This window comes from Lethenteron reissneri, chromosome 33 (genome assembly GCF_015708825.2).
Source record: "Lethenteron reissneri isolate LAM-NWPU_2019-01 chromosome 33, ASM1570882v1, whole genome shotgun sequence".
NCBI lineage: Eukaryota > Metazoa > Chordata > Hyperoartia > Petromyzontiformes > Petromyzontidae > Lethenteron > Lethenteron reissneri.
The window spans coordinates 7,043,285-7,055,735 of record NC_083811.1 but is presented as its reverse complement, the minus strand read 5'-3'; the positions used below and the strand labels follow the sequence as shown (position 1 = coordinate 7,055,735).

The 12,451-nt window shown below is 47.8% G+C and overlaps 2 protein-coding genes across 3 annotated transcripts in view; one reads left to right on the top strand and one right to left on the bottom strand.

Moving 5' to 3' along the window:
• Positions 1–1,306: 1,306 nt before the first annotated feature.
• LOC133350296 (serine/arginine-rich splicing factor 3-like) lies at positions 1,307–9,624 on the top strand. 2 transcript variants are annotated; one of them, XM_061564487.1, is made up of 6 exons: positions 1,307–1,440; positions 2,719–2,988; positions 4,348–4,488; positions 5,790–5,840; positions 6,123–6,209; positions 8,999–9,624. In XM_061564487.1, the coding sequence occupies exons 2-6, from the start codon at positions 2,786–2,788 to the stop codon at positions 9,024–9,026; spliced, it is 510 nt and encodes a 169-aa protein (XP_061420471.1). In that variant the 5' UTR covers positions 1,307–1,440; positions 2,719–2,785; the 3' UTR covers positions 9,027–9,624. The 2 variants fall into 2 exon arrangements, with proteins under 2 accessions (XP_061420471.1, XP_061420472.1); XM_061564488.1 differs by lacking the exon at positions 1,307–1,440 and having other exon boundaries at positions 4,348–4,437.
• Positions 9,622–12,451, bottom strand: part of LOC133350274 (AP-2 complex subunit alpha-2-like) — a 26,946-nt gene continuing 24,116 nt past the window's right edge. The window contains exon 23 of the mRNA XM_061564448.1: positions 9,622–12,431. The gene's annotated coding sequence lies outside the window, so the exon portion shown is untranslated. The remainder of the gene's footprint in view (positions 12,432–12,451) is intronic.

Below are 12,451 nucleotides of genomic sequence, written 5' to 3'. Positions count from 1 at the left end.
TGCCCACCCCCCCTTCCCCCCCTGCCCACCCCCCCTTTCCACCCCCTGCCCACCCCCCTTCCCCCCCCTGCCCATCCCCCATTCCCCCCCCTGCCCACCTCCCCTTCCCCCCCCTGCCCACCTCCCCTTCCCCCTCCTGCCCACCCCCCCTTTCCACCCCCTGCCCACCCCCTCTTTCCACCCGCTGCCCACCTCCCCTTGCCCCCCTGCCCACCCCCCTTCCCCCCCTGCCCACCCCCCCTTCCCCCTCCTGCCCACCTCCCCTTCCCCCCCCTGCCCACCTCCCCTTCCCCCCCCTGCCCACCCCCCCTTTCCACCCCCTGCCCACCCCCTGCCCACCTCCCCTTGCGCCCCTGCCCACCCCCTTCCCGCCCCTGCCCACCCCCCCTTCCCCCCCCTGCCCACCACCCCTTCCCCCCCCTGCCCACCCCCCCTTTCCACCCCCTGCCCACCCCCTTCCCCCCCCTGCCCACCCCCCCTTCCCCCCCCTGCCCACCCCCCCTTTCCACCCCCTGCCCACCCCCCTCCCCCCCCCCTGCCCACCCCCCTTCCCCCCCCTGCCCACCCCTCCTTCCCCCCCCTGCCCACCCCCCTTCCCCCCCCCTGCCCACCCTCCCTTCCCCCCCTGCCCACCCCCCCTTTCCACCCCTGCCCACCCCCCTTCCCCCCCCTGCCCACCCCCCCTTTCCACCCCCTGCCCACTCCCCTTCCCCCCCCCTTCCCCCCCCCCCCTGCCCACCCCCCATTCCCCCCCTGCCCACCTCCCCTTCCCCCCCCTGCCCACCTCCCCTTCCCCCCCCCCTGCCCACCCCCCCTTCCCCCCCCTGCCCACCCCCCTTCCCCCCCCTGCCCACCCCTCCTTCCCCCCCCTGCCCACCCCCTCTTTCCACCCCCTGCCCACCCCCCCTTTCCACCCCCTGCCCACCGCCCTTCCCCCCCCTGCCCACCCCCCTTCCCCCCCCTTCCCCCCCCTGCCCACCCCCTTTCCCCCCCCCCCTGCCTACCTCCTCTTCCCCCCCTGCCCACCCCCCCTTCCCCCCCCCCACTGCCCCCCCCCACTCCCCCCTTCCCCTCCACTGCTCCCCCACTCCCCCCTTACCCCCCACTCCCCCCACTCCTCCCCTGCAACACCCCCCCCCCAACCAGTGACGTCACTGCAATTAAAAAAAATCCGCCTCATCCTCCTGCCCTAGGGGCACAGCCGTACGCAGCGCGACGAGAGCTCGACGAGGGCGGCGGTTGCTGCCCCAGAGGCGTCTTGCAAACGCAAAGGTGAATGTGAGGGGGGTGGGGTAGGGTGTGAGGGGGCCGGGGTGAGGGGGGGGTGAGGGGGCCGGGGTGAGGGGGGGGGGCGCCGCTATAAAAGGGCGTGAGGACGCAACTGCCTTCGCCATTTTGTGTTGCGGGAGTGTTGGAGGCGGCGGTGTTGTCACCGAGAAGGCAAGGCCGCCTGGTTCTTTATTTGTTATGTTATCCCCCCCCCTCTCTCCTCTCCCCCATCGTCGTTAGCCATTACATTCACGGTGGTTAAGAATCGCGGTTGGGATGGCCCGAGCTGACGGCGCGGTTGTTGTTGTTGTGTCGTGATCGACAAGGGCCGCGCGGAGATTCGAGACGTTTCCACCGCGCTATAAGGTGGAGGCCGAAGGGATATGGGCCTCTGCGTAGCGTAGCTTCTGTATTTTACACGGCGCACTATAGATATTTCTCAATCGCCGACGTGATGTGTTGGTTACTTATTTATTTGCGTGCGAGGTAAACAATAAAAACAATCGTCGCGATGTCGTTTGCGAGAGGCGCGCGCGGTTACATTGAAGCCATCGCGACCCGCCAACCTTGTACCGCTCAGTTACAACGACGAAGAAAACAACGTCGTAGCGTTTAAATACGAATCTAGATTTTAATACACGCGTTGGCATCGTTTGGGGTAGGTGGAGGATGAGAGACGTGTCGATGTGAAGTTGTTTGTGCGAGATGTCAATGGCATTAGCCGTGGGGTGGCCTCTTCCACGCTGTTACTAAAATGGCCTCTGCTGCCACTCACGGCTCGGCCAGGCGCAGAGGGCATTCGGAATAATTGCTACGATTTTAATACGCACCGCTAATGTTCAGTCAAAAGCCACAGAGTATAACCTTTATTGTAAAGCGATAAGCTCTGCGGATGTGGTGTAAAATGCAACCGTCGATTTATTTTTTACATGAGACTGATGATCGACAACATGCCACATTTTTACTGCATCTTAAGCTAATTTTTAGCGTGATTTGAATTTCAAAAATCACACTTTGGGCTCGTATGTAGGGGGCACGTTTTTTTAGCGATCTGCTTTTTGTATTCGTTATTGGTTCTGCAAATTAGTTGATTAAATATCCGTTATCCGAGCGAACGTAATTTGTGACCCAATTGTGTTACAATGTTGGCTCATTAAGATGCCTCCATTAATTTCACCAATTGCGTTGCAATTATTTTCTAGAGATTGTACTTCGTAAAAGCACATCCGTAGATTTGTATAACCTTTTAACCCGTTACACTTGAGCTGCATGGTTCAAATTCGGTGCTATCCCTTATTGAGCCACCGATAATGCAACCTGAAATCCGCCACGAATACGAGCCAAAGCCTGCACTTTAAGGCACACTTCCAGAGCCAACTTTGTGTTTCGCGTAATTGAACCAGATCTTGTTTTTCCTCCGTATGAACCCACCCCCTCGGATGTGTGCAGGGAAGAGTGGGCTCAACTTAAGCTCTCGACGTTCACACGTCTCGCATCTCCCCCCCCCCCCATCGCCATGAGCGCCAATTGCCCCCTGGACTGCAAGGTGTACGTGGGCAACCTGGGAAACAATGGCAACAAGGCAGAGCTCGAGCGCTCCTTCAGCTACTACGGCCCTCTGCGCTCCGTGTGGGTGGCGCGCGCCCCGCCGGGGTTTGCCTTCGTGGAGTTTGAGGACCCTCGTGACGCGGGCGATGCTGTGAGGGAGCTGGACGGGAGGTACGGGACTGCATGCAAATTGATGGGCGGCAGGGGGAGGCACTGTGTTAAACCATGTCCCGGGGCCGTGGGGGTCAGTATTTAATGAATGATTTGGATGCATATGACCGTCTTAATACATTAGGAGTGTCTCTTAGATGCCCTACAGGCACAACAAAATGGTTTACACCATCATGGCCCAATATGCTGTATTTGGATTGCAATACTCGCTTGATTTTGAAGCAAAAGTTCGGGGTATGAATTTGGTCGCTTAACGTTGGTTGTCACCACGGCGTGCAGTTATCAAGACACGTTTGAGCCTATCAAAATGGTGGCCAAGTTGATTGGCCTCGGCTTAGTCTCGTCATGGATGCAACATGTAATTTACCTTGGCGCATTTCTGCACCCAGGTGACAGGTATAATTTTAACAAAGTGTAGTGTCTTCAAAAATTACTCGGACCGACACGTTGTAACAAGTCACTTAACACTTTATTCACATGTTCTTGCGCCAGTTATAGGCACTCCTATAACTATCTGTATGGTCACATATACTTAACTTCTCCCCGCTCTTATCTATTTTGCACCTCACTTATCCAGCACTCAGCAGATCTGCACTCAGCGACTCCGCACACAGCGTCTTCGCATTCAGCGACTCCGCACACAGCGTCTTCGCACTCGGCGACTCTGCACACAGAAACTTCGCATCTCCACCGCTGCCCTCACCTACGCTCCCTCAGACCCGCTCACCCGTCTGTCCCGGGCGGGGGGTTCGACCAACACCCGCCCGGCGACGACGTGAGGGTTGATCCCGTTGACGGCTGGAGCGACAACGGCGATGTCTTCACTGGTTCCCGGCAACAACTCCCCTTGCTCACACACACTCCCACTTGTATATCCCCCTTAGCACCTGTTCGATCTCAGTTGCACCCGCTTCGCCCCTTAACTGTCGGTTTGTCAGTGTAAACCTCATTTTGCAACGCGCACACCTGTTTGCCCTCCGTTGCACCCGTTTAACTGTGCGCACTGCGTATTTTTCTCCTCTACAAAAGGAACAAACCGAGTTTGCCAAAATATTTAGCCGGGAAGTAGGGCGACGGACAAAATTTAAAAAAGAGGTGGAGGCTGACGGTGAGTTAGACAGGAAATGAGATGGTGCCTCAAGCTCTTAGGATTTGGAGGTGGAAAGAGATTGTAAAAGGCAAAACCTTTGCTCAGCTGTGAGATGTTAACAGTACTACGAATAATGTGCCCCGTCTATTTTTAAAGTTCTTTTGGTATGCCCACTCCCATGGAAGAATGCCACAACATTTCAAAGCACCCACCGAACATGCATAATTGTGCCCGATGGTTTATGGTGAGCATTGCTCTTTTGCCCACAGAACGTTGTGTGGTTCGCGTGTGAGGGTGGAGCACTCCAGTGGACGCAGCCGGAACCGTGGTCCTCCTCCAGCATGGAATCGCCGGCCCCGGTACGAGGATGACAAGCGGAGGAGCCCTGCTCCTGGCCCACGCCGCTCGCGGTGAGACGGCTTGCATGCCCATGGCTGCGGCCGGCTCAATACCACAGCGTGCATTTGTTTACTTTTTAAGAGAAAATAATAATTTCATTCAGTTGAAGGTGTCGGACAATTATTTAAGACATAAATGGCCTTCATTAACTGTTCACCGTTTTATAATTTGTTTCCATTTTTTGGTTGGAGCGTTCAGTGATCTTAGGTGCAGTAAATGAATGCGATCTTAATGTGTGCCTTTAAACGTTTTTTGTGTAAAATTTGTATCCAATGTTGATGTTTTCTGTATTAATTGCCAAAACTGACACCCCCCTTACAGAGTCACCATCACGCCTCTACTCATCACCCTCTGAGTCTACATTAGCCAGTCCATCCCCGTTGCCTTTCTGCGCGGCGTGGTGGGCTCGCCACACGGGGTGTCTCTAGTCTCGTAACGCACGAGCGTGGCAAGCCTCGCGGCGGGCTCAGCATGCCTGGCTGTGTCCTCCAGCCTACGTGCAATTAAAGAGCCGCCATCAGTCTACTCCTCCTCTACCCTACTACCTGCCCACCGCCAGCCCCGCGGCGCTGCGGCCCAAATCGGCCCTCGCAACTCCCCCGCCCCTCCGCCCTGCACTACGCAATCGGGAAAAAGAGAAAATCTGCGGCATAGCCAACCGTTTGCAGACTACAGAATAAATCCAGCACAACCCTCGCCGCATCTTCTCCCCACCCTCCTTCGCATCGCGACACCTCTTGCCACGCAGCGCAACCACCAATTGTCAGGTTCCCGGCATCGCGGGCATTTTTCTAGCTTGTGCTGGTATTACTATTTTAACTATGGGGTGATGTATATATATTTTTTTATAATTTTGTGGTTTTCGACCCAAAATATCGATTTGTTTTGTAGTTGCAGTAAAGTAAGCTTTGTATTTCTCAACAATTTTGTACAATTAGATTTTGACAACTTGATGTTAAGACTTAAAACTTAAGTATTTCATGCGATCAATTATCGGTGTATGTAAGTTGGTTAACATGTACATTTAGCACATGTATAGCTTGAGGGGGTAAACAATATTATTACATTTGTAAACCAGTTCTGTGTGTAAAGCTCGAAGCATCACTGGTTAAAGTACCACATTTATAAAGGTAAATGCATATGATCTTGACATTGCATTATGGTCACCTTTAGGTGAACTGTAGCATGGTAGCAGTGCCTGGTGAAGGGAATAATCGGTGTTTGTTTTAAGAGTAGGCTGGAGATAATTTTAAAAATGCAATGCCAAGTGAGTAAAGTTACTGCATTAATTGTTGAAATGTATGGCTTCCAGATCGCGGTCCCGATCTCCCCGTAAGAAGAGCTTCAGCCGTAGCCGCAGCAGGTAAGTGCTTGTGGGTTTGGTAAGAAAGTTGATTAAATGAAATGTCATAGTAGGTTTTTACCCTTTTAACTGGTACAAAATTGACACCTTTATTCAAGAGATCTCATAGTGTAAATGAAATGTCATTCATGCTGATAAACTTCCTGCTGAATTTCCATAGCTTTGAAAAAAATTGCCGAGTAGCAGTGCTTTTTAAGAAGAGAAAAATGAGCCTTTCCTCTTGCCTTGATGCTTGTGTGCGCACACTAATGTGTCGTCGACCTTGCCCCGAATGTTTTTCAGGTCGATCCCAAGAGAGGCTCGCCGCAGATCATTCTCCAATGATCGCCCCATAAAGAACCGCTCTCCTTCCTTCTCTCGCTCTCGCAGGTACCGAGAAGAGTCGCTTTGGTTGCACCTTACAATGCGATTGTGCACTGTCTGTACTTTAAATAAGTGTATAAGCATTTAAAGCTTTCGTGACTGCAGGGATTCATCATCTTGGTTCTTTCGGTAAAGTCACGTAGAAGGGAAGTAATAAAATAATAAAAATAAAACATAATAAAATAAAATAATTCTCACGACGTTTCGGCTACAACGCAAGCAGCCGTCTTCAGGTGAAGAATGAGACAATACCAAGCTAGGAGCTTATATATAAGCTGCGTTGGAGGTGGAAGAGCGCCTTAACAAAAAGAATGTGCATATGAAGAGGAATTTAGCATATTCATGGAAAATGCGTAGGAGGTGGGCGGGGGGGTTTCAAAGTCATATTATGCCCATGCATTATGCAGGATCAGCAGCACCAAGGGGGGTGCAGGGATTAGTAACAAAGGAAAGGAATGTTAATGATATGTAGCTGCAGTTACTCAACAACCACGTAGAAAACTAAAATATAAACTACATAAAAAACTAAAGTATAAACTGCATAGCACCATCAGTATACTTACTATACTCTACAATAAGCTGAGTTACTAACAGCAAGTAATACATTACAATTCTACGTCGTAAAAATTCTATAATATGCTTCATCTAAACTTTATTCTCTTACATCACACGAGCATATACCGTACTATATACTGCCATAGATAAACCCAACATTAAAATTATATACTGTATTGCTGTAAACCAACCTATACATTATACATTTTAATATAACACTATGTATTATTCTACACACCCTAATGTGTATCGAAATGGTTTATTACGTCCTTCCAATGATTGCTAAGCCAGAATCCATCTTCTCGGTTAAAATTGTCTCTGTTTGTATATGTGGATCGCCTCATGAACGAATCTCTCATGATAGCCAGATGGCTTGCAGAGAACCTCTGTCTTGGAGAAGTCAATGTCATGTGAGCCCACTGAATTGTAACAGTGATCTGCCACGGCTGAGGTGTTTGTCCTACCGTGTTTCAGGTCTGCCTTATGTTCACGGATGCGGTCCGAGACATGTCGTTTGGTTTCCCCAATGTAACTGCTACCACAGAGGCAACTCAGTTTGTAGACGCCAGGGTACTGTATGTCTGGAACCACATCTTTTACAGACGGTACCAGATCACGGATTTTATGTACTGTGTTGAATCGGACCTGGATCTTGTGTTTAATCAGGATTTTGGAGATCTTTTTTGTGACCCCAGCAATGTAGGGTAAGGTGATGGTCTTGAAAGGCTCCTCAACAGGATCCTTCTTGATGGTTGGAGTGATGGCTTTGCGGATTGTGTAGTCGGAGTAACCATTAGCCTTAAGAGCTTGGCGTACGTGTTTGAGTTCACTGGCATAGTGTTCATGGTCGGAGATGCATTGGGCTCTATGATATAGAGTCTTGATGAGGGAATTCTTCTGTGATGGATGGTGGTGGGAATCCGGTTTTAGATAAGCATCGGTATGGGTGGCTTTCCTGTAGACAGAGTGGCTCATTGAACCATCAGGTCTCCTTTTGATTAGGACATCCAAAAAGGGTAGCTTGCCATCTTTTTCGACTTCCATGGTGAATCTGATGGCTGGGTGTATGGAGTTGATGTGGTCGAGAAATTGGTCTAGAGCAGCACGGCCATGTGGCCAGATGACAAAAGTGTCGTCTACGTACCTCTTCCATAAGGTCGGGCGTAGAGTGGCAGTCTGGATGGCGTCCGTCTCAAATTTCTCCATGAAGATGTTGGCTACAACCGGAGATAGGGGGGAGCCCATTGGGGTGCCCTCAGTTTGCTTGTAGAAAGTTTCATTCCAGGTGAAGTATGTATTGGTTAAGCAGTGTCTCACCAGGGGGGGTACCCCAGCATTCAGTCCATGATGAACCAAGTCTTCAATGATTGCGATGGTGTCAGGTACAGGAACCTTGGTGAATAAGGAAACCACATCAAAACTGACAAGCAGGTCGTCTGGGGACAGGGCAATCCCCTTGATTGTCGATACCAGGTCAGTAGAGTTTAGTACCGCAGAGGTGGTTTTTCCAGTGAAAGGCCGTAGGATTTCAGACAAAAAACGAGCCAATTTATAGGTGGGGGAGTTGATAGTAGAGACAATGGGACGAAGAGGTGTGTATCTTCTTTATGTATCTTTGGCAAGCCGTATAATCTTGGTGGCCTGGCTGCAGAAGGTTTCAACGAGAGGTTTCAGACCAAACAGCTTGGTATTGTCTTTCTTCACCTGAAGACGGCTGCTTGCGTTGTAGCCGAAACGTCGTGAGAATTATTTTATTGTTTTATTTTTATTATTTTATTACTTCCCTTCTACGTGACTTTACCGAAAGAACCAAGATGAAGTGTATAAGCAGTAAAAACAAAGTTTTTCACTATAAATCCTTTATATGCGTGGCAGCTAGAGTCCTCTCGTCCTCTGGCTTGAGATGGCTGCCACCTATGGGTCAGATGATTGTGTGCCAGTATTAAGCAATTGGTAATTAAATATTTAATTTGTTTTCCCTAAACAGTGTCAAATTTTGGAAAACACTTTTCACGAACATTAATTGTCTCGCACAACGAGTCTGTGTGCAAAATGTCAGCTCGATTGGATCACGGGAAGTGGGTTAAAAAACGACCGAAAGATTTGCACGGTCGTAAGCAAGCAAGCGAACTTAATATAAAGGATTTAAAAACAATTTTTCCCCTGTGGCCCCCTCTCCCTCATAAGTAAGTTTTCTATTTGTGTGTGGAAATTAATTTGTTGCCGTTTCTTTTTAACAGCCGCTCTCACTCTCCAGACAGAAAGTAAGTTCTTTCTGCAAGGCACTGGAAGTTGAGAAGATGGAAGTGGTGTGTTGGTGTTAATTTTTATACAGATTGTAAGGAAGTGACACGTTCATTCATTTCACCACAATGTTGGCGGCATAGTAGTATAAAGTTAGTTGGACTTTTTTCCCCTATCCACAGGAAATATCCCAAAGCTATGTTGCTGCAGTCTGGTAAATGAAATTGTTCCAACCTTTGCTCACATGTGACTGTTTGCAAAGCAAGGCTGTCTGAAGTGTGCACACGTGTGCAGTTGAACTTATTTTTTCTATATTTAGTTCAATACTTAATGTTACTGTCCAAGTAATGTAGCTGAAAAGTTTGCATTGTTACTATGAATTGGCAGACATTGCTGAAATTTAGTGCAACGTTTATTTTAAGTCTTGTGTATATAATTAATTAACAATTTAAAATCAAGTTGCGCTCTTTAGATGGCAGTCTTAGTTTGACAATTGTGTTAGTGTAGGCACAAATGTATGGGTACATTTGCCATAAGCCACAGTCCCCGTTACACACTGTTCAACTTAAGTTTTATTATTTCTTGTATGTTTGACCATTCAATAAAAATTGAAAATGAACAATGTTTGGAGTTTTTATTGTATGTTAATATTAAGGTTTACAGGCAGCATGACCTTTAGAGCCTTATACATGGGTTTCAACTAATGGAGTAAAGACTGGAGGCACTGTTTCCACATCCAGATATATTTCACATTGTTTACAACATGGGTTGTGCTCATGAATACCACTGCAGTAAGTGGGTCCAAAAGGCTGCTTCTCGCAGCTTTGTATGGGGAATGTTTACAAAAAGATGTTCAATTTCAAAGGATAAGGCTCTTATACTGCCAGTTACAATTATATTTTTACAAAAGTGATTCTGATATAAAAGTGACACTTAATATCCAAAATGTCAGTTATTGGCACGTCCAAGCATTGCTCTGAAAAAAAAAATGCCCCTAAAATGTGTTCTTACCCAATTTGGGTTTTACATGGTAATCCTTGCCCCCCTGTGTCACTCGCAAATGACTCGTGTCCTCTTATCTGGAAAACCGATACTGGAGCAATAACAGAAATACAAATTGCTACACAAGCATTGCTACAACCAGCTTTAGGAGAAATACTGCATAAACCAAATGCAATAAATGCTAGAATGTTACCTTGAGGATAAGTACCACAGCACTTCCAAAATAATGCAATTAAAGCGCTATAATTTAAGTTCCAGTTTGTCATGTGCTAATGCTGGAATGCATAATTTTGCAAGGTTATCCACAAAGTATTTTGCACTACAAATTAAAGCTTCTATGAAATGGGTTGACAGGCACATGATGCATGGGTATCCAGTTGAAAAGTTAACTATCTTAAGAGTTAACTGGAAAGGGAATATTCCTATTACATGCAGTGCATGTTCAAAGATGGATTGCCTATGATAGTCACTTGGTGTACCTCCCTTGTTGAATCTCAAAAATATTTGGATGGGTACTAGGCACAAAGGTTTATTCAGGCTGCCAGAAGAGGGCAGTGCAAATAATTATAAAAAAATTGGTTTCACTCTTTCTGGCAATAAAATGGGTGTTAAGATGCTCAAACACGAATTTAAAAATTTTGCAATGAATCATGTCTGGATTAACCACATCACTTGTGGTGAACATGCAAATAAGCTCTGATAATATGGCATTATTTTAAACTGATTGACCACCACACCAGAGATGGCCTTCTTTAGGGTCTAGTCCAGGGGTCGGCAACCTACGGCTCCGGAGCCGCATGCGGCTCTGTACGGGCTGCTTCTTGACGATGAGTACGTATGTACTCAGATGCATTGCGGCTCTTGAAATACTGAATTTTGTACCGAATTGGAAAGAAATGGCTCTTGTTATTTTGGTTGCCGACCCCTGGTCTAGTCTCACCAGGATGAGACCAGAGAACGCCAAAAGCCGGGCAGTAAAGACAATGCAACTCGAGTATTTATAGCTCGGGGTGAGCAGCGACACGAGACTTTTTTGCCAGTGTCGATGTACTGTACACGCTCCCAATCGCCAAGACAATGACCAGCATAGTGAAGTACTGTATGGTCAAATAACATCCAATTGGCATCAAAAGGCCCTCCTCATCCAGCACTAGATTGAATGAAGATTCAGTGGTTGATCAAGAGAAAATTGATGACATTTACAAGGCAACTTAGGAAGTTTGCAGCAAGGACATTGATAGGTTTTCAAAAAGACAACACTTGATGTGATCTTGTAATTTTTACTATGGTCATTGTGAAAACCTCAATCTTCACATTCAATACAGACTTGGTAACATGGCACAATTTGCCACCAACTCAGTCACAACGTAGTGCTTCACTTTTAGGAAATGCATGAAAAAAACTACAAAACTTGACGGTAGTGCACATTGCACTAAATGTATGTATGCAAATGTGACATTTTCATGGAGTGTTGCAATATTTTACGTGGGCAAATAAAGTGATAATTTGATTAAGGGTCGTGCAGTGATGTTTGCCAAGTCTTCAACGGCAGTCGAGCTTTCAGTTGCCAAACACCCGCCATTCCGATATCCGTGCACCAGATTGTGAACCACTGCACCCCAAATTCAGCAGAGGCACTGAAAAAAATCCATTCAGGTTGCTATATAAATCCACGTGCAATAATTTACCAAACATGTACCTTGAATTGCAAAGCGATAGCCTGCACAATGGTATCGCAATGTGTGCCAGGATTTCCCAGCAGTATGCCGCTAATTCAGTGCTTCTCAACCCTGTACATTCCATGGCACACCTCTGCTTGTTCGATCTATGTGGCGCGCCAAGCTAAAATATCACTGTGAACCCGGGTGGGTGGGTGGGAATGCGTTGTCAGTGAGAGAATTCCCGATCCCTTGATTATCTAATCGAGAAAAGGGAAATCAAGTGACGCTGCCAAAGTCCGTGACAATTCACCAAACGGAGTATTCATGTATGAGTCTCCGTATTTTTGAGCGTATCACGTCTGGATTTCACATCTCGTTTCTCTGCGTTGTTTCCCGTGTTTGAGTGTCTTTGTGTCTGTTTACCCAACTGGGCAACCGAGGGAGTTTAGGGGTCCAGCGTTGGGGGCTGACGGCTGTACTGCGACCGTACTGTGCATACGTGACCAATACGTGACCAATGGAGGGGAGGCTTGAGTTTTGTTCCTATAATTATGAAATGCCCGCGACACAATTGGGACTTGGTCGCAGCACACCGGTTGCCAAGTACTGCACTAATTCATGTCGGTGACAGCTGGTGTTGCTCAGTGATGCTTGTTTCAGGCAATTGATCAAATATCCTACAGTGATAATCATGTCAAGATGATACATTGAAATGATAAAATACCAATCTTGATTTGAAGCTTTCGTGACTGCAGGAATCCATACTCTTTGGTTCTTTCGGTAAAG

Bases quoted from the DNA above. Each gene is read 5' to 3' on its own strand.
- LOC133350296 (XM_061564487.1), top strand. From the start codon at position 2,786: ATGAGCGCCAATTGCCCCCTGGACTGCAAGGTGTACGTGGGCAACCTG. The intron at 4,489-5,789 runs GTGAGACGGCTT...TATGGCTTCCAG, and splicing joins CCTGGCCCACGCCGCTCGCG to ATCGCGGTCCCGATCTCCCC. The intron at 6,210-8,998 runs GTACCGAGAAGA...TCTTTTTAACAG, and splicing joins TCCTTCTCTCGCTCTCGCAG to CCGCTCTCACTCTCCAGACA.